This window comes from Chiroxiphia lanceolata, chromosome 30 (genome assembly GCF_009829145.1).
Source record: "Chiroxiphia lanceolata isolate bChiLan1 chromosome 30, bChiLan1.pri, whole genome shotgun sequence".
NCBI classification, from domain to species: domain Eukaryota; kingdom Metazoa; phylum Chordata; class Aves; order Passeriformes; family Pipridae; genus Chiroxiphia; species Chiroxiphia lanceolata.
This window is the reverse complement of record NC_045666.1, coordinates 1,309,191-1,330,113: the sequence shown is the minus strand read 5'-3', so window position 1 is coordinate 1,330,113 and position 20,923 is coordinate 1,309,191. Positions and strand designations below refer to the sequence as shown.

The following is a 20,923-nucleotide window of genomic DNA, read 5'->3' as shown; positions in this document are numbered from 1 at the left end:
ATCCCGGTGGGTCCCTTCCGACTCAGGATATTCTGGGATTCTGTGCCCATTGGCTTACATAGCTCTCTTCATTAATTAGTATTCTATCTCCTACTGAAAAAAAGCGGACTAATTAGCATGAGAAGTGAGAAACCAATAACCAGTAGAAGACAGAGTATTAATTAACGAACAGTGGTTCTGTGCCCCCCCTAATTCCGTGTTTTATGCCGCCACTCCGTCGCCCGGCGCTCGCCTCCCCTCAGGCGACGGCGGGAACGCGCTCGCGCCGCTCCCTCAGGAGCCCGCGCGGGGCCGTGCGCAGAGGCGGGAAGGCGGCGGCGCCGCACTGCGCCTGCGCCGGGATAACGGTCCGGCGAGGGGGAGGCGTGGTCGGACAAAGCCCCGCCCACAGAGACGCGGCACCGCTCACCGTGGTGGGCGAGACGAAGACGGGGCGGGGCTTGAGCTTGGCCGCGCCCCACGCGTGGCGGCGCTGAAGGGCGTGGCTTGGTGACATCATCCCTCTCCCGGAGCCGTGGTGAGGGGATGAGGGGCGTGGCTGGGTGGTGGGTGATGAGGGGGAGTCGCCTCTCCAAGCCCCGCCGCGTACGGGCTGTGGCACGGCCCCCCGTGAGCTGTGGCAGGCGCCGGGAGTGGCGGGATGACGAGTGAGGGGCGTGGCTTGTTTAAAGAAGGGGCGCGGTCTCGCCGAACCGCGCCCGTTTCTTAGCGCGACGCGCCTCGGATTGGCTGGACGGCGCCACGAGAGGCGTGGCCTCCTCCGCCACGCCCCCTGAGGGCTGAGGCGGGGCCGGGTAGTGGCGCGGCGAGACGGAGAGGGGCGTGGCCTCGCCCAAGCCCCTTCCCCGTAATCTGTGGCCGCACTCGGATTGGCGGAGCCTGTCGTGGAGGGGGCGTGGTCTCTCCCTAGCCCCTCCCCGGGGGTCCGTGACGGCGCCCGGATTGGCGGAGCGGGGCGCGGATGGGGCGTGTCCTCACCAGGCCCCGCCCCCGTGCCTGTGGCGGCCGCCGGAGCGCGGCGGCGGGAGGAGGAGGAGGAGGAGGAGGAGGCGGAAGATGGCGGCGGCCGCGGCGGCGGCGCTGCGGGCCTGGTTCTGGAACGAGCGGTTCTGGCTCCCGCACAACGTGACGTGGGCGGACCTGGCGGGCGAGCCGGGCAGCGGGCTGCAGTACCCGCGGGCCGCGCACGTCCTGTCCGCCTTCCCGCTGGCGCTCGGCATCTTCGCCGTGCGGCTGCTCTTCGAGAGGTGAGCGCGGGGCCCCCGGGAGGGGGGCTCGGGGGCTCCGGGGGGGAACTCCCCTGAGTGGAAAAGGGATGCCGGGTAACCCCGGGGAGCTGTCGCGCCGCTCGGGTCTGTCGCGACATGAAGGAGCCCCGGGGGGCTCCTGTGGGAGCGGGGTCTGAGGGGCCCCCTCCAGCGCTGGGGCAGCGCGGGGAAAACACCGCGTTTCGTGTAGGAATTCGCTTTTATTCGCTTTTATTCCCCTTGCCCGGGGTTGGCTGACGGAGCCGAGCTTCCTTGTGGGTTTTTATTGCACTTTTGCCCCGAGCTCCCGGAGGAGGAAACAGGGCTGGTTCGCACATGGCCCCGCTGTGTTATTAAACAATTTGCGGCTCCCCCGCACCTCGGGGCGCGCTGGATGTGGGCGCAGATCGCCTTATCTGCCCCCGGACAGGTGTAATTCGGGATTCCCCGTTCGCCTGAGCGTCCACAAACACGGGATTAAACTCCCACACCCCCGGGGCAGGGCTTGATCCGCGCCGGGGATCCCTCACAAGCCGCGCGTGGGTGACAGAGGCGCTAATTGGCAAAGCGGCTTAATTAGGAAGCCCGTTAGGCGAAGCGGGCCCGAGGCACACGCCTCGTGGTTCATTGAACATTGATTTAAGCGTAAATTTCTGCGTTGAAACGGCGGATGGTTGGTGGGGTCGGATGGGCTGGGGGAAGGTGGAATTCTTTAAGGTCCCTTCCAACCCATCCAGTGGTTCTATAAATGTTTCTAAGCGTGGAAAGGGCTGTGCGGGACTGAAACGAGTGGGAACCGGGTCGGTTTTGATCTGTGTGTTCTCTGTGCGTGTGAAGTGTGAGTTTCCCCGAGCTGTCAGAAGGGGAGGAGGTGGTTGGGGCGAAGTGAAAAGGTGGCAAATAGGGAGGAAAAACGGAGCTGGAGAGAAACTCCAGAGGCTCTTCCTTTCTCCTGCTTATCTTTCTGCCCTTAGGGGGAAAAAAAAAAAAAAAAAGGCTTCAGAAAAGCAGTGCAGAGGACCCAGGAGCTGCCAAAATCTCCTCTCGGCTCGGTGTGCTGCTGCTGTAGGGTCTGGCCAAGGGTTGGGACTTGCCAGGAGACCGAGGAGGTTGTGAGACACAACAGTCCCCCTGGAGAGGGGTTTTGTAGGCAGGACACAACAATCCCCCTGGAGAGGGATTTTGTGGGCAGGTCCCCTCGCTTTCCAAGCCTTAAGTGTCAGGAGGTGTCAGCCTGGGGAAGAGGTGCAGGAGATTCTCTTCTCCCTGGGAGAGGTTCAGTGCATCATCCCACACCAGGTAGCGACTGCTTTGCCCTGATAAAGCCCTCCCTGGCTGGTGAAATTCCAGTTTTGGTGCTGATTTAGGGAGGGGTCAGATGCCAAATTAAATCCTGCCTTTGCCCAGCGAGGCCCAGGTCTGGCTCCTGAGAGAGTTGTTCCCGTTCTCAGCAGTGTCTCAGTGTTATCCCAGAGTGAAATCACGTTGTGGCAGCAAAATCCCCGGGGCAGTTTCCAGGGTGTCTGTTTTAAAAGTCCTTATTTTTTGACTGAACTCCTCTTTGTTCCCTCCTGCCACTTTGAGCACGTCATAAAGGTTCAGCTTTGTCTTGCTAAACCCCCGTGGTGCATCGATCCCAGTTCAGGCTTTGATTGTGTCAAACGTCCTCCTGGACACGCATTTGGCAGCTGGGCCTGATGACTCAGAATTTGAATTATAGACTCGTGCAGCTCTTTTGGTTTAGCTGCATCTTCTCTCCCTCCTTCTGCTGTGGCTCCTCAGTGTGAGAGGAAGAGCTTTGTGCCACAACACTTGTGGCCCCAGTGAATTCTCCTGTAAGTGAACCTTTGCACCATTTTGTTGGTGAAACAATCATTAGTTTGGCTGTCTGTGGGCAGTTTGTGGCTGCAGAGATAAAGCAGGACTTGGGAGAGAGAAAGGTGAAGTCCTGACTCGGTGGCAGGGAGGATTTTTGGGTAGAACTCCTGCCTTTTTGGGAAGCACAGGGTGCATGAGAACTGTTTGTTACACAACACCCGAGCCTGTGGGCTCGAAAACTGGTGGTGGTTTTAAAATCAGTCTTAAACAACTGGTGTGAAAAAGAGTGTGAGCTGATCCCTGGCCATAAAGGTGTGATGGAAGTGTCCATGTGATGGGAATTTCTTGCTGGAAGGTGTGGCAGCGAGCTGGCCTTGGGCAGAGTTTGCTGCCATTAAGCTTTTATAGAATCATAAAACCATTTAGATTAAAAAAGGACCTTTCAAGGTCAGCTCATCCAAACCTTCTCCTCGAAGCAAGGCCAACCTTCAGGCAACTGGTGCCTCTCCTCATCTCGTGCTGTTCAGTTTGAATATCCCCAGGAGTGGGAATTCTGCTCTCTGGGAAGTGGTTTTTCCCCTTTTTTTTTTTTCCCCTGGTGCTGAACTCTGGCTGTGGGATCTGCTGCAAAAAGGCATCTGGAAACCTGTTCTGGGGCCAAAAACCTGAAATGCCACAGAGGCTCTAAGTCCTTGGTGGACACCTAAATCCCAAAATAGCTTGGGATTGAGCACAGGACTGACCATTCCCTTCGTGTTCCACCTGCCAGTGCTCCAAGCTCTTGGATCATGGATGGGAGTGGGATCATGGATGGGAGTGGGAGCTACCTGTGCCCTTTTTCCCAGGGGAATCCCCCTCCCTCAGGAGCCCCAGGGAAGGACAGGTGGCACTTGCAGGGAGCCAGGAACTGAGGAATTAGAGAAGCTCCCTCCTGACTGGGGTCAGACTTCCTTAAAAGTGAGGAAATCCTCCGTGCCATCCCTTTTCCTTCCCCCATCCCTTTTCCTTCCCCCATCCCTTTTCCTTCCCCCATCCCTTTTCCTTCCCCCATCCCTTTTCCTTCCCCCATCCCTTTTCCTTCCCCCATCCCTTTTCCTTCCCCCATCCCTTTTCCTTCCCCCATCCCTTTTCCTTCCCCCATCCCTTTTCCTTCCCGTTTCTGGGACTGGCACCACCTCCTGCTTCCAGTGGCTGCTTCCTGGGCACCTGGAGAGATCTGGAGATTCTTGATCTGCTCTTTGTCACCCCCCCTTACCCGAGCCCTGAGCTGCACCCACGGCCTGTGCCTTCCTCTTGGCTTTTTCTTTTCCCTCCTTCCTGATTTCTGGAGACACACAATCTGTATTTTTTCCCTCAGATTCCCAGTGGAGGAGGCCTCCCTGCTCAGGGCCAGTTTCCTGCAAAGTTTGCAGTTTTGCTTGGCTTTTTTTTTTTTTTCCTTTTCGATCTTTTAAGTCCTAAAATGAATTATTTCTGCATTTTTTTTTTTCTGGTTTTTCTTTGCTTGATGCTTCGGGTTTTGCACTCTGCAATAAAGCCCAAACTTTGTGTGGGTCACTGTGAGCCTCCCTAACCATTCCTCCTCCTCTTCACTTGTTCTTAAACCAAAGGAAGACTCTCCTGAGTAATAAAAAAATCGAATTAACCAGCTCTAGGTACCTCTGCCGTGGTCTGGGGTTGGAGTAGGTGCTGTCCAGAGATCCCTTCAAACCCCAACTGTTCCATGGTTCTGTGAATGTACAGATTTTTAGATTTTTCAGGTTTCCTCTGAGTATTTTCAGGCCAGGTTAAGGGGTTATTTTATTGTTTTGTTGTTTTTTTTTTTTTTTAATAGAGCTCTTTAAGCATCATGTCCCAGAAAACGAACTAAAACCTCTTTTTTTGTCATCCCGTGGTTGCACATGTGAGCTTCTCTGTGCTGTCCCGGAGGAAAGCAGAGCAGAAGGACCTTTTTTTTATACCTTTCCTTTTTGTACATTTTTGAGGGGGTCTTGCCAAGTGTTTCATAACATCAGGACACAGTTTCTGGCTGAGGGTCGGGGCGGAAGCCGGGAGCCCTTTGGAGCCGAGCTCAGAGGAAATCACTCCTTCCTTTTTTGTTTTTTTAATTATTTTTTTTTTAAAGCTGTGACTGTCAGAATGAAGCTCAGAGTGTCCAGAGAAGGGAATGGATGCTGAGGAAGGGGGTGCAGAATTTCGGGGGGGGGGGCTCAGCCTGGAGAAAAGGAGGCTCAGGGGGGGACATTCTCGCTCTCCCGACAAGGAGAGGGGGGAGCCAGGTAGGGGATGGGAGGTTTAGGTTGGACAGCAGCAGGAATTTCCTCCTGGAAAAGGGTGGTCAGGCCTTGGAAGGGGCTGCCCAGGGAGGTTTGGAGTCCCCATCCCTGGAGGTGTCCAAGGAAGGTTGTGAGCAACGGGTTCTTTCTCAAAATAATTGATGAAAAAATACTAAATGTTGCTCCTTGGCCACCAAGAGGAGGGGAAGCAATTCCCCTATCAGGTAACACAGGCATTTCCCTTGGAACCCTGAGCCCATTTCTGACACAAAAGTGCAGCAAAACCTGGTCATTTTGGACATGTTTATGTTTGGTTTAGTTGCAAACCCGGGCTTGGTTTCAGAGTCTCTGTGCTCTAAAATTCAGGGAGAATTTTAAATCAGCCTTTGGAATATTTGGAGCACCCGGGATGGAGTGAGATCCTGACACCTTGAGCCTTTCAGACTGAGGGATTTGCATCTTCCTCCCTCTCCTGAAGGAAAGAAGCCACTTTATTCTCCCCAAAGACAAAAAAAAAAGCCCCACAAAAAAAAGCATCTTTTGGGAACTGTCTCGCTTGAACTTCCCTTTTTTTTCCTGAGCTGTGTGACACCGAGGCCTGCTTTGAAAATAAAGCATTTTGTTTTTAGGGCTTCATTTCTGCTCACAGCAGACTCCCACCAGTGATGTGGTGTTGGAGTTCTGAGGAACGAGGATCCCCCTGGGGAACACAATGGGATCCTTGCAGGCCAAGGACACTGAGATTTTAATTCTTCCCTCTGATGTGCACAGAATGTGCTGCCTGGGATTTACCAGCAGGACTAAGAAAAGAAATTACTTCACAGGGGAAGTTTCCTGAAGCAAAGCAAGTGGAGATTCCAGGAGGAGTGGAGAATCCCCCAGGTTCTGCAGCTGGTGGCAAATCTGGTTTTTTTTTTTTCGTGATTCAGGCAGAGGAGGGAAATAAAAATGTTGTTTTTAATGCAGCTCTTTCCCTGGGAACTCTTGCAGGTTTATTGCCAAGCCCTGTGCCATAAACCTTGGCATCCAGGACAGTGGACCTCACAGAGCCCAGCCCAATGCAATCCTAGAGAAAGTGTTTACATCCATCACCAAGGTGAGTCAGGGTTCAAATCCTGCTGGGAGTGGAGGCCTGCAGGGAAGGATTTGGGGAAAGGGGGAGGGTTTTTGGCTTCCACTCCTGTGGTGTGAGGGAAACATCTCCCCCTGTGCCCTCCCCAGTGGGCTCCTTCTACCTTTGCTTTGCCTCTGGTGTGTCCAAGTGGTAGCAAAGTGAATTCCCTTCGTGGCTGAGCCGTGGTTTTCTGCACAGGAAAACCTGATTTTGGATGAAAATGTTCCCCTTTACAGGCAGGTCCTTCAGTTCCTGCCTTTGCTCCAGGTTGTGACTCCTGTGACAGGCTTAACAAGAGATTTCCCAGCATCTTCCACTGGGAAAGAGCTTCTCTTTTCCTTGGACTTTGTTCCTTTGCTGCTTTTATGGGTTTTGTTGTGAGTGCCTTCCCCTTGTTTACTGTGGAATTGGGCAGCAGCTGTCAGTGCAAGTGGGTTATTCAGGGAAATGTTCAGTCAGATGAAGGGCAGGACATTTAATGGTGGCAGGAGGTGTTTCTTGGGATTGTTTCCTTTCTTTCCCCTAAGCTCTCGGGGCTCCATCGCTCCAGAGCTTTGTTCAATATTTATTTATTGAATGTTTTATTCAATATTGACAGTGAAATCCACGCAGGGCAGCGAGAGAGAGATTTTTCATTACAGATAAGGGAGTGGAAGGTTTGATGTTGAGATTTGGGGATGCTCATCCCCTGGAGCAGATAAAGGGGAATTCTATAAAAAAACCCCTCACTAAAAAAGTCTCCCTGTGGGAACATTAAAGTTCTGAGAGGTTTGCAGTCCCCAGGATCCGATGCTGGCTGTGGGGAGGACTTTAATGCAGGGGATGTCCTTGAAATGAATGTTTAGAAAGCCCAGGAGGTCACAGGCTGTGCAGAATTTTATCTGCTGTGAAACCAGAGCTGCCTGGGACTGTCCCAGGGAGCTGCTGGGTCTGGAGAGGTGGCACTGGAGCAGGGAGAGCATTTCACTGCTGCTCTGGAATCCTCCTTGGACACAAGTTCCCTTCCAGTGCAGTGTCAGCCCCGACCAGTAAATCCCAGTAAAGTGCTGAGGGGCTCTGGTTGTGAGGGGCTGGCAGGGCACAGCTCTCAGCCCTGAAAATCAAATTACAGATGACTTTGCCTTTCAGCTGGGCAGAGTGGTGACTGTGTGTCAAATCAGCACCCTGATTTTGGGGTTTGTGTGTGACCCAAGCAGTGAAATGTGTTTATCATCTGTCAGGGGTAAGAGCTCCCTGGCAGAGCTGGTTAAAGGGACACTGCTCTGAATTATCTCCCCCCCCTGGGCCATTGGAGAGGGAGTTACCAGGTTTGGTTCACTTTGTCTCTGATAAACCCATTTGTCTTCGTTCAGACAAAACTCCCAGGAGAGTTTCCAGCCAGAGAACAGCGACGTGTTCTTTATCGCGGAACTATTTCGGTCTTCAGATTTATTTCCACTTATAAACTTTGATAACAGAAATAACACAGTTTCTACCATGCCCTTTAGAACATACAGACACCCACTGTGCTAAACCAGCTCTTACTTTAAAGTTTCCCTGTCCTTGCTGTGAGTAGGAACCCCTTAAACTTCTTCTTCAGCTTTGAGCTCCCCGAATTCTGGGCTGTTTGAGTGGATGTGCAACTTTAACAGGTAGGACAGGACACTTTAGCAGCTCCTCCCCCCCAAAAAAATTAAGGCACAGAACAGAGGCATCCTTGGTCAGCTGATGAAATATAGGTGAGGAAATGTTCAACCAAAGCCCTGCTGAGAATAATTAAATAATTAGTGGCTTATGAAGGTTAAACCTGAGTGAACGTTTGTGGCGACGGGTTCCTGCTTTTGGACTCCCTTTTAGTGTTTTTTTTTGTTACCTGTGCATCATTTCTGTTATGGGGGGAGTGGGAGAAGTGACCCCCTTGTTTGGTTCTCCTTCAGTCTCCAGATGCAAAAAGGTTGGAAGGCCTTTCCAAGCAGCTGGACTGGGACGTGAGGAAGATCCAGCGCTGGTTCCGGCACCGGAGGAACCAGGACAAACCCACCACCCTCACCAAATTTTGTGAGAGCATGTACGTCTGGGAGGGGCTCCAGCTGGGTGTCCTCCTCTCTAACCAACCCCTGCTTGTCCAAACCAGGGCCTAAATTCTCCTCCAAGCAAAGGAAGGGCTTCCTAAAACCCTAAAATCCTCAGATCCTCAAATATTGGGGGGGCTGTGCCTGAGGGAGCAGAAAGAAGCACAGGGCTCAGTCCTGTCACCAAAGATCCTCAAATATTGGGGGACTGCACCTGAGGGAGCAGAAAGGAGCACAGGGCTCAGTCCTGCCACCAAAGATCCTCAAATACTGGGGGGCTGCACCTGAGGGAGCAGAAAGAAGCACAGGGCTCAGTCCTGCCACCAAAGATCCTCAAATATTGGGGGGCTGCACCTGAGGGAGCAGAAAGAAGCACAGGGCTCAGTCCTGTCACCAAAGATCCTCAAATATTGGGGGGCTGCACCTGAGGGAGCAGAAAGAAGCACAGGGCTCAGTCCTGTCACCAAAGATCCTCAAATATTGGGGGACTGCACCTGAGGGAGCAGAAACGAGCACAGGGCTCAGTCCTGTCACCAAAGATCCTCAAATACTGGGGGGCTGCACCTGAGGGAGCAGAAAGAAGCACAGGGCTCAGTCCTGCCACCAAAGATCCTCAAATATTGGAGGGCTGCACCTGAGGGAGCAGAAAGAAGCACAGGGCTCAGTCCTGCCACCAAGGAGCAGCTTCAGACAGTGGGTGGGGTCCTTGATGGCCCCTGGGTGTGCTCAGGGGGTGTTTGCATGTGCCCAAACTGAGTGGAAACCTCCCCAAAAGTTGCCTGCTGCCTGCACAGCTGCAGGGTTTGTTCCCAGCCACGGTGACCTTCTGGCTCACACGATGTCCAGACTTTGTTACAGCCACTTCTTGGCTTCCTTCTCTCCTCCTTCTTTGTTCTCTCTCCCTCCCCTGAGCTCCTGCAGTCACCTCTGCTGCTGGAGCAGCACCTGAATTACTTTTTCCTGACTCATTTCTCCTCTGCTGGTTTCTTTCCAGTAACTTTCTTCTCATTAATTCTTTCCAGTAACTTTCTTCTCATTAATTCTTCCCCCCCCAGTGTGGTTTTTGTCTGCTTAAAGCCACCAGGTAAGAGGGACAAATATATCTCTCTCTATATTGGGATCATTCTGGATAACAGTGACTTTGCTTGTTGTTATCTTGCTGTCTATAAAAGCTTATGAATGGTGCATGTTCACCCTGAACTTCAAACTGGGCTGTTGCTGCAAACTCGTGTGTGGTGTGAAAAGCTCTTAAATGGGTTTATCTGACCTGAAATGTTTAGGAATGAAGGTGAGTGAAAGCTTCTGAGGTGCCAGAATTGGGGTTTTTCACCCTTACTTTGCTTTTTTTTGTGACAGTTCTTAACCCAGAAGCTGCTTCTCTGTCCCGAGTTTGATTTTTCCACTTTTTTTTTTTTTTTTTTTCCAGGTGGAGATTTACATTTTATTTAAGTATATTTTTTTATGGAATCAGGTTTCTCTGGACGGTGAGTTTGGTCTGTTCTCTGTGGCTGCAGCTGGGTTTGGTCTGTCCTGCCAAAATTTAGGGGGGGTTTTCACCACCAGTGTCTCTCCTTTGGTGCTTTCGCCTGGTTTAGAAGGAGGGGGGGATTTAGTGATCTTTGTATTCCCTGATTTTCTGTTGAGGGGCTCCTTTACAGGGAAGCTTCTCTACAGATCTGTCGTAACAGAAAATTATAGAAAATTATAGAAAATAGAAAATTAATTTTCCTGTTACCCCAGAATGGGACAAAACTGGGTGTGGTTTTTTTTCTTTTTTGCTATGGGGGAGCTGCTTCTTTTTTTCTCTTCTCCCTCCTGAAGGGTTCGTCTCTTTGGGTCTTTATTATTATTATTATTATTATTATTATTATTATTATTATTATAGCTGTATGATTATTCCTGGAATTTCCATTGCAGTATAACTCCCATTTAAGAAGGTTTTAATGCAATAAATGCAGCTTAATAAGAATAAATATTTAATGCAACAAATTAAATTGCATTTAATGCAATAAATGCAAATGGCAGAATCAAGATAAAATTTCAGTGAGATAAAATTTCTTTAGGTGATGGGGAGTTTAAAACCTGGGGGGTTTTACATAATTTATATATCAATTATTTCTATAATAACTTCCCTTTCTCTTCAGGCCCCCTGGTTTTGGGACACACGACAGTGCTGGTACAACTACCCTTTCCAGGTAAGGAGAGGAAACCCTTCCTAAATTCCAACTTTTTTGGACGGTGTCAGGTTTTATTTTTTGCTAATGTGCTGGCTCAAAGCTCTTGACATTTATGTCTTCACATCCTGGTCGGGTTTGGCAGCAGCAGAGTTTCCTCAGACACAACTGACTCATTCATTTTATGTTTATTTGCTGCTGAGATTATTAAAAGTGTGGAGGGGGGGGAAAAAAAAGGGGATAAAATCACGGTGGTGATTTATTTATTTGCTGTGTAGAGGCCAACCAGTCTGTTCCACGGCCTGGTTTTCCTGCTCCAGGGGTTGTAAATATTGACAAGGGAATTTACTCCTTTGGAATAAAGCTCAGACACACAAATGTGGTTGTGTGAGTAAAGCCTGGAGTGAGACCTCTCTTGCTTAAAAAGCTTGTTGCCACTAAACCTTTAATCATTTAACTCGTGCCTCAGCAGTTCTGGAGTGGGATGGGAGAGGAGGAAGGAGGAAAAAAAGTGATTTTAATGTAAATTTTAAGGTGTGTTCTGCCTTCTAACTGTGCTGTCTCTGTGTTGCAGCCTCTAACATCCAGGCTTTATTATTACTATATCTTGGAGCTGGCCTTCTACTGGTCCCTCATGTTTTCTCAGTTTACAGACATTAAACGGAAGGTGAGACGAACCAAAATTGAATTAACTGCTTAACAGCCCAAATGATAATTAATAACAATGAGAACAGCAATAAATAGGACTAACAAAAAAATGTAATTAAAGCTAAATCATTGTAATAACTCTTTCTTCCTCATTTCACACCTTTGTGAGCCTCCCTCCTGTTGTAATAACTCCCTAATCCTGGGGAAAAAAAAGGGAGGAACAAGCCTGACCTGCAGCCCTGGTGGATCCTGGAGTCCCTCTCACCTTCCAGGGGGAAAGAACAGGATCACTCAATGCCTCCCAATCAAAAGTTAACAAACCAACTGCCTAAAAATAGAACTGTTTTAAAAAAAAAAATAAAAAATAGAACATTTAACCAGGAGGCTTTCAAGGAAACGAGCTGCCCCCAAAGCAGGACCTTTGCTGGAGCTGCTGAGCAAAATGGCAAACCCTGATAATAAATGGGGTTTTTTTGAGGGTGATTTTTCATCTCTTGTGTGTGTGTGCAGCAGGTGATGAGTGGTCACAGTTGCTCGGATCTAATTCTGTTCCAGGGTTTGGCTCCTTGTTGCTGCTGCTGGAGGGCAGCTCCCGGTAAATCAGGGGGGGTTTTATTTCTCCTGCCCCACGAGCTGCAAAGCAGCGAATTATCCCAGCTCTGTTCAAAAAAAAAACCAACCAAAAAACCCCCAAGTTTGCCTGGGATTATTGTCAGCGCTGAAATCTTGGCAGGTGAGGCCCTGGGGGATCTGGTGGAGCTGCAGACAGGGAGTGATGAGCAGCCTCTGGTGTTTATAATGTTTAATTTTGGCTTTAACGAGCTCGTCACGTTCCCCACTGCAGCAGGGGGGAGGCCCAGGGCCACGGGAGGGTTGGACCCGGGGGGCTGAGCTGGAGAACAGCCCTGGGTATTGTGCACTGGAGGTGTTTTCTGCAATGAAGAGCCCTCCTTCTCCCTGCTGGGTTATCTGGTGCCCACTCTGCCCCTGGCAGGGTTTGATCACTGGCAGCAGCAGCAGCACTGAAATCTCTGCCAGGAGCTGAAAGCACGAGCGGTATCAAAGCAAAGGGAGCCAAAAATAGGGGCCATGTGGTGTCCTGTCAGTCACTTCTGAGGGCTCTGCAGGCTGGGGGTGTGCTCCCTGTACCTGCAGGGGCACCAAAGCTGAGAGACCTTTCTGGAAGCCTCCGTGGTGACGGTGGGTGTGTGATGAGGTGGAGTCAGAGCCTGGACTGAAGCAACCCCGTGACCCCACTGTGGTGGCTCTGTTCCCAACCTTTGTGGATTTTTTTTTTGACAGCCAAAGGGTCTTTATCTTTGTTTTTTTCCCCCCTTCCCTGTTTCCAGGACTTCCTGATCATGTTTGTCCATCACTTGGCCACAATTGGGCTCATCACCTTCTCCTACATGAACAACATGGTGCGGGTTGGGACCCTGGTGCTGTGTCTCCACGATGCCTCAGATTTCCTCCTAGAGGTGAGTTCCCTGTCAAAGCTCTGCACCCCCAGTGCTGCTGTGATCCCAGGGGGACAGGCTGACATTCCCACATTCCCCCCATTCCCGATAAATGGAGTTAAATGTGCCGTGAAACCTGCGCTGCCGCTCCTGCCCTGCCAGCTTTTCCTCCTGGCTGCCTCAGAGCTGAGGATCACAGAATTCTGGAGTGGTTTGGGTGGGGAGGAACCTCAGAGATCATCCAGTTCCACCAGGCTGGGCTGCTCCAAGCCCAGTCCAACCTGGCACTGGACACTCTCAGGGATGGGGCAGCCCCAGCTTCTCTGGGAAATCCATTCCAGGGTCTCACCACCCTCACAGGGAGGAATTCCTTCCCCATATCCATCTTCCCTCTGTCAATGGGAAGCCATTCCCCCTTGCCCTGTCACCCCAGGCCCTTGTAAATAATCTCTCCCCATAGGATCCTATATAATAACAAATAACAATAATAATTATACACTGTAATAATCCCTAATTGTTCCAAACCGTACAAAGGTGACTGAGAGTTTTTCGAAGCTCTGTACAAATGTGACTGAGAGTTTTTCGAAGCTCTCCAGCCTGGCACTTCCAGGGGTGCACAAAGGGAATAATATTCCTGTGTCTCTTGCCTCTTTTAGGCTGCAAAGCTGGCCAACTATGCCAAGTACCAGCGGGTGTGTGATGCTTTCTTCATGCTCTTCGGGGTCGTGTTCATCGTGACACGGTTGGGCATTTACCCTTTCTGGTGAGTGAGGTTTGTTCTCCCAGCCCTTCCAAGCCTTTTTTGTTTTCAGGCTCCTCCCAAGCATTCCAGCCTGTCCCTCTGAAGCTGCAGAAGCCCCCAAGTGCTGATTGGGGGGCAGAAGGTTCCAGCAGGAACATGAGAAACCTCTCCCCAGTCACCTGAGGGAGTTGGGAGAAGGCACCAGAATCCCTCTGCTGAGCAGTGATGACAGAGCTCATTAGCTGGAGCAGAGTCAGCCAGAATCTGCCCTGAGAGGCTTGGAGGGTTCTTTGCTGCTCTTAAGGAGTTTGAGAAATAATCACTCAGTCTCTTGAGGTGATTCTCACTGGGGTCTGGCTCAGCCATTTCTCATTTTTATGACACTCCTGTCCTTGTGTCGTGACTGCTCAGAGCCTGAAATTAGGTCTGAGGTTTCTGGAGAGGTAAAACCCTGGATAAATGGCTTAGAGAGAATCATCCTCTAATGAGATTCCCTCTCACCTCAGCAGGTCAGGCTCGGTGAGGTGCTTCTGTTAATGAGCTGTTGTCCACTTCTTGTCCCTGGTGAAAACACATTTTACTGCCTGTATTTATCCCCCAGGCCGTGGGCAGCTGGCATTCCCATTCTTTTTGGGTGCCTGGTGGGCAGAAACCATCCTTTCACTTTAGGATCAAGGGTTGCAAGTTAAAGCTCTGGCTTATTTTCCAGTAAATGCACCAGAGGAGCCTGGATGAGGAAGAGCTTTAATTCTTATTTCTTTGTAAGCTCCTTCCAGGGACAGACGAGAGAGCTGGGGTTGTTTTTGCAGCTCCTGTCTGTCATGAGGGGATGCTCTTCCCTCACACCAGTGTGCTCAGCATCCTGTAAATCTTTAATGTGTTTTCCACTGGCTGTAATGTCATTCCTCAGCTTTCTGGAGGAATCTGGCAGCAGCAGCCCTGCAGACCCTGGGCTGTGCCATTCCACGTGTATTCCCTTCCCTGATTAGCCATATGAAACATCAGCAGATCCCTGGAATTGCATTTAATTCTTCCATAAACCTGCTAGGAGTGAAATATTTCTGGGAGGTGCCTTTTGGGGCGTTTTTTGGTTCTTGTTTGAAAAGGGCTTGTTTTTGCTTCGCTGGTAAAATGTTAAAAGCTGGGTGAGAATTCATGGTGTCGTTAAAGGTCTCTCCATACCTCCCTGCACCATAAAACCCAAAGTGTTTATTAAATTACTTAAGGGCTGGCAATAACTCCCAGCAGCAAGAACAGCAAAACAGCAAGGAAAGAAACACAAAGCTTGGGCCATAAAGCAGCTTCGAGGATTCCTTGAGGAATCTGTAAAACTCTGAGGGAAGAGAGGAGCAGCCAGAGAAGGGAGGGAGGCCTGCTGGGAACAGAATTCCTCTCTGATCACAGAATCCCAAGATCATTTAGGTTGGAAAAGCCCTCCAGGATCACCGAGTCCAGCCTGTGCCCGATGCCCACCTTGTCCCCCAGCCCAGAGCTCTGAGTGCCACTTCCAGGCCTTCCTGGGACACCTCCAGGGATGGAGGGGACTCCAAACCTCCCTGGGCAGCCCCTGCCAAGGCCCGACAACCCCTTCCACGAAGAAATTTCCCCTAAACTCCAGCCTGACCCTCCCCTGGCACAGCTTGAGGCCGTTCCCTCTCATCCCATCCCTCATTCCCTGGGAGCAGAGCCCGATCCCACCCGGCTCCAACCCCATCAGGGAGCTGTGGAGAGCAACAAGGTTCCCCCTGAGCCTCCTTTTCTCCAGGCTGAGCCCCCCCAGCTCCCTCAGGAGTTCTCCAGCCCCTTCTCCCTGTGCTCCAGCCCCTTCCCCAGCTCTGGACACGCTCCAGCCCCTCAATGTCTCTCTTGCCCTGAGGGCCCAGAACTGAGCACAGCCCTGGGGGGGCCTCAGCAGTGCCAGCACAGGGGGACAGTCCCTGCCCTGGGCCTGTGCCCACATTATTTTTGATCCAAGGGTGAGGACAGCCCGGGCAGGAAGGTGTTAACAGTTGTTTTTGGTGACCAGAGCAGCCTGACATCACTTCCCAGGAAGTTGTTATAAATAAAACGCTCGTGCTCTGGAGAAGGAAGCTGGCAGCAGATCCCCCCAACTGCAGCACACTCACATGTTCTGTCTGCTGCTCAGTTCAAACCTCTTTCTAATCAGCTCCAGTCTTGTCTCCTGGCTCTGGCAGGAGCACAGGCAGCAGCTGCTCAGTGAGACACAAACTGTTGTGCATCTGGCCTGGCATCTCCATGCCAAGCTGGAGGCCCTGGACCAGCACAGCTGTCACACCCCCCCCCCCCCCCCAGCCCATCTGAAAATATGTTCCTGGCTCTCTCTCCCTCTCAGGATTCTGAACACGACCCTGTTTGAGAGCTGGGAGCTCATCGGTCCTTACCCCTCCTGGTGGCTCTTCAACGGGCTCCTGGTGACCCTGCAGGTCCTGCACATCATCTGGTCTTACCTCATCATCCGCACGGCCTCCAAGGCCCTGGTGAGGGGCAAGGTAAGGCTGGGGGTGCCCCTGGGGGCTCCTCTTTCCTACAAGCCCTGATAAAGGGGCAAGGTAAGGCTGGGGGTGCCCCTGGGGGCTCCTCTTTCCTACAAACCCTGATAAAGGGGCAAGGTAAGGCTGGGGGTGCCCCTGGGGGCTCCTCTTTCCTACAAACCCTGATAAAGGGGCAAGGTAAGGCTGGGGGTGCCCCTGGGGGCTCCTCTTTCCTACAAACCCTGATAAAGGGACAAGGTGAGGCTGGGGGTGCCCTTGGGGGCTCCTCTTTCCTACAAACCCTGATAAAGGGGCAAGGTGAGGCTGGGGGTGCCCCTGGGGGCTCCTCTTTCCTACAAACCCTGATAAAGGGGCAAGGTAAGGCTGGGGGTGCCCCTGGGGGCTCCTCTTTCCTACAAACCCTGATAAAGGGGCAGGGTAAGGCTGGGGGTGCCCTTGGGGGCTCCTCTTTCCTACAAACCCTGATAAAGGGGCAAGGTAAGGCTGGGGGTGCCCTTGGGGGCTCCTCTTTCCTACAAACCCTGATAAAGGGACAAGGTAAGGCTGGGGGTGCCCTTGGGGGCTCCTCTTTCCTACAAACCCTGATAAAGGGGCAGGGTAAGGCTGGGGGTGCCCCTGGGGGCTCCTCTTTCCTACAAACCCTGATAAGGAAACCTGAGAAATTGGGGCCCTTCAGTGGGGGCTGGGGCTGGTTCTTGAGGGACCTGGTTCTTGAGGGACCTGGTTCTTGAGGGACCTGCATCAGGAGTCCTGCAAGGAGAGTGATTTTTTTTCCCTTGGTGTGTGATTTTTTTTTTTACCTCTGCAGTTCCCAGGTGTGCTCAGGGGCAGGGAGGTTTCCTGTGTTCTGGGCATGCAGGGAAATAAATCCATTTTCCAGCACGCTCAGATGTTTTAACAGTAACGGTGGTGGCAGACTTTGTTAGGTACTTTGGAGTTTAAGTTTGGTGACAGGCTCTTTTTTGAACTACAGGATGAACACACAGGATGTTTTCCAACAACTTCAGCTGGTCCTGGGGATGTGCTGAGGGTTGTGCACCTTCACCTGTCAGCACAGACACTGAGCTCCAGCGTGGAGGGAGAGGGTTCACAGGGATGCAGAGGGGTTTGCTGGTTGTCAGAGAACCACAGGATGGCCTGGCTTGGACTTCAAGATCATCCAGTTCAAGGCCAAGGTCAGATGGGCCTTGGAGCACCTCAGTGGAAGGTGGAGGTTGGAACTGGGTGTGATCCTTCAGGTCTGTTCCAACCCAAACCATTCTGTGATTCTGTGAAATCAGCAAAAAGCTGATTTAGGAGGACAGATGCTTTTTCCAGCCAGGTTTTGGTGTTCTGAGCCGAGTTTCCCCTCGTGGCTCTACGTTATTTTGTGTGTTTGACTTCAGCTGCCCCCACACAGGGATTGTTGACTTCCAGAAATGTTTCTGTCGTGGTTGCCTGTGGCAGGGACTGTGGGGGAAGGCAGGTTTTGGGAGTCTGAGCTCTCCCATCTGTTCCCCACAGCTGCTGCTGCAAATGCCTGATTTTTCTGCCTCTGGAGCTGTTTCTGTATCCTGAGTTCTACACCTTTTTCCCTTTCCTTGGTTCTCTCCTGTCCAGGTGACCTAGCCAGAGAAAGGACTCTAAGCTCTGTCTTCTTCATTCTTTTCTCCTTTTCTCTGTGCCAGATTGGAGCTGGACAGTTCCACCCTTTGCATGTAAGTGTGACCTGTGGTTCTCTTTGTTCACTGAAACACGGCCAGGACAAAAGCAGGGCTCTGGTCTTGGGGCTTTGGTGCCTTCTCCTTCTCTCCCTGCTCCTGACAAAGTGCCAAAACTCAGTTTTTTCCAAAGGGCAGAGCAGTGTCCTGGGGTCTGATCTTACCTGCTGTCACCTGCCTGCATGACCTTCACTCTCTGCTTTTACACACACACACACACACTCTGCTTTCTGTCTTGGCTCCTTGTGAGGGGGAGAGGACAGGAGAAAACTGCTCCTGTCTGTGAAAAGGAGTAAAACAGTCCCTTATCCCCCAATAATGGGGAAAAATTCAAGGGATTTCTGCTTCCTCCCAGTGACCCTTTGAACTTTCCAACATAGCAGGAGACTGGGGGACAGATAAGCAAAGGTTCTGGCCACGGGGCAGAAGCCAGAACATCCAGCAGGGCTTCTGGAGATCATTAACTTCCCCTGGCTTCCTGCCAGAGCTTCCCTGGAGTTCCACCACTTCCTGCTGCTGGAGGGCCCTAACCCTGACTCAGAATGAAATCCTGGAATCCTTGGAAAGCTGTGAGCCAGGGTGCTGGCACGTGGAGCACACGAGGGCTGCTGGCTGCAGAGGCAGGAGGGAGGAGAGCGAGGAGCAAGAGCAGGGGCCTGGGGAGGTTTTGCCTCTGGCACCTCCCCAGGTGTGTGTTTGCAGTTAGGGCTGGGTTTGTGGGCTCTTCCCTCTCCCTTCTGGCTCCACAGGGCTGGAGTAGGGCCCTCCTGTGGCACCCAAAGTCCTCCTGGAAAGGTTCAAATTCCCCCCCCACGGATCAAATTGAGCTGGGTTTGCAGCTGAGGCTTAACCCTGCTGGCAGATCTGGATCTCTGGGATGAGGCTCCTCCTGTTCCCAGACACTGCCTTTGTTCTCCATCCTGCTCTCCCAAACGGGCCCCTGCTCTTCAGTGGGATCTCCTGGCTGAAGCACACAGGCTGGTGGGACTGGGAGGCACTTGGTGCAAAGCAGTGATGTGATAAATTCAGCTGGTTAATTTTTAAAGCAGCAGAGCCTCTCCCCGTGGGACAAAATGTTCCCTCTCAGGCTGATACGTTGCTGGGGCTTGGTCACTGTGCCCACTGGTGATCGTGGCATGGGAAAGTTTTGAGTCAAAAGAAAGTTGTTTAGAGAAATGGCCTTTTAACCCATCTAGAGTGGAGCTCTTGGAAGGCAAGGACACCCCCAGACCCGTGGTGTGTCCTCTGATCTGGTGAGAGCACAGAGAGCCAAGGGGCTTTCACAGATGCACAGAGCGTTTGGAAAATGGAACTCACCTCCCCAGACTGTCATTTGCAGTGTCTGTCTTGTTCCTAATGCCATGACAGGATCCTCCTTGGGAGCCTGAACTGCTCCAGGCCCAAATGCAGCAGGTAGATGTGACTTGAAGCTGGTTCATCACGTGGGCACAGCCTCCTAACCGCTGTTTTCTGTGCGTTTTCCAACTCCCCTTCTCCTCTCCCGCCACCCAATTCCCACTGGCCACCTCTTAGGTGTCCAAGGACGACCGCAGTGACGTGGAGAGCAGCTCTGAGGAGGAGGATGTGACTTCCAACAGCACAAAAGGAGTCTTCAGCACTTCCAGCAACGGCTCCAACCGCCTCAACGGCCACGTGGCCGGCGGCCAGTGGACAGGGGAGGAGTAAGGCCCTGGGCTTGGCCTTGAGCAAGCATGGACTTCTCTTTCAATTATCTAGTTGTGTTGAGCTCCACATTCCCAAGTGATCTTTAATCAAAAAAAAAAACAACAAACAAACCCCCCCCCTCCCCAGACACCTCCAGCAAAACCCGAAACGGGCACAGCCCCGACCGGTCCGAGGGACGGAGCCGGGGCGGGAACACAGAGCTGCAGGTTCCACTTCAAGCCACTCTGTACTTCAAAAGTACAAAAAAAAACCCCCAAAACAACCCCAAGTTGTTGAACCCCAAGAGTTCCCGTTGATATCTGCAGAGGTGTCTTTTGTTTGCCACGGACTGGTTGGTTTTTCACTGGGATCAAACTCGAGGCGAGAGCGGGTTTGGACGAGGCCGGTCCAGAAGCACTCCAGGAGCCACTTTGGAGCAGGTTCCAGGTCCAGAAGCACTCCAGGAGCCACTCTGGAGCAGGTTCCAGGTCCAGAAGCACTCCAGGAGCCACTTTGGAGCGGGTGCCACGTCCAAACTGCCCTGGGGGGAGGCAGAGACTCTTTTCTCAGCCTTGAGCTTTGAACTGTGCTGCCCCCAGAACTGCTGTCCTGACTCGCCCCCGGGGTGCTGAGGAGGTCCCAGCTGCTCATCTCTGCTGCCACCAGGGACCAGGCCGGCGTCTGCTGCCTCTTTTGGTGCTGCAAACCCCTCTGACGTCTTGACCAAAGCCTTCTGCAAGGGGTGGTTTATTGCCCCTGAGACAACCAGCACAATCCAGGCCTTTTAAATTGTTTGTTTGTTTGTTCCCCCCCCCCCCCCCCCCCCGTTGCAAATTGTGGTTTTTGAAGACTTTTCTAGACCTGCTGGATCCAGTTGGCTGAGCTGGGATCAGAGGGAGGATCAGAACCCGTGGGACGGGTTTAACCCTCCACAAAATGGGATGTTTTGGTCCTGTACTCCCAGACAGAAGTGAATGTTGCTGCTCTGATGCTGCAGCTGTGGAGGAAGAACCCGGGGCTGGAAGAGCAGCCACACCGTGGGCTTTTGCTTCTCTTTTTTTTTTTTTTTTTAACTCAATGGTACTTGGGGGCAATGGAATGGTCAATCAGGAGCAGAATTTTGGAAACTTCTCGACTCGTTACCATTTTATACTGTTGTTTACTCTTATCTCCGATTAAAAGTTGCTTCAGAACCTCGGGGTGACGGGTTCCACGCCGAGTTTGGAAGAACAGGGTAGAGGTGCTGGGCCAGTGGAAGGTGCCCCTCTGGCCATGGAACTGGGTGATATTTAAGGTCCCTCCCAACCCAGCCCAGCCCGTGATTCCGTGGTTTGGGGGGCACCACAAACACAGCACCACGCCCGGCTGCTTTCACACGGGTTTTATTGGGCCCAGGGGGGCAAAAGGGTGGTTCCTGCTGCCCCCTCAGTCAGTCCCAGTCCTGGCTCAGCTCCTGGGGTTGATTCCGGTCCCAGGCTGGGTGCAGGACCAGTCCCAGGCCAGGCTCAGTTCACTGGG

At 52.0% G+C, this 20,923-nt stretch overlaps 1 protein-coding gene and 1 long non-coding RNA gene across 7 annotated transcripts; one reads left to right on the top strand and one right to left on the bottom strand.

Moving 5' to 3' along the window:
- Window positions 1–987: 987 nt before the first annotated feature.
- Window positions 988–20,598, top strand: CERS5 (ceramide synthase 5). 6 transcript variants are annotated; one of them, XR_004361164.1, is made up of 11 exons: window positions 988–1,247; window positions 6,332–6,437; window positions 8,372–8,502; window positions 9,933–9,990; window positions 10,651–10,701; window positions 11,255–11,347; window positions 12,678–12,806; window positions 13,442–13,548; window positions 15,881–16,037; window positions 19,274–19,845; window positions 19,887–20,598. XR_004361164.1 is itself a non-coding variant. In XM_032713598.1 (10 exons), the coding sequence occupies exons 1-10, from the start codon at window positions 1,057–1,059 to the stop codon at window positions 19,424–19,426; spliced, it is 1,176 nt and encodes a 391-aa protein (XP_032569489.1). In that variant the 5' UTR covers window positions 988–1,056; the 3' UTR covers window positions 19,427–20,598. The 6 variants fall into 6 exon arrangements, 4 of the variants coding, with proteins under 4 accessions (XP_032569489.1, XP_032569491.1, XP_032569490.1 ...); XR_004361165.1 differs by lacking the exon at window positions 19,887–20,598 and adding an exon at window positions 17,640–17,737 and having other exon boundaries at window positions 19,274–19,382; XM_032713598.1 differs by having other exon boundaries at window positions 19,274–20,598.
- On the bottom strand, window positions 16,437–19,338 carry LOC116800071. The gene is made up of 3 exons (XR_004361170.1): window positions 19,058–19,338; window positions 16,777–18,352; window positions 16,437–16,744 (listed from the first exon to the last, which is right to left on the bottom strand). It is a non-coding gene; the product is annotated as an uncharacterized LOC116800071 (long non-coding RNA).
- Window positions 20,599–20,923: the final 325 nt, after the last annotated feature.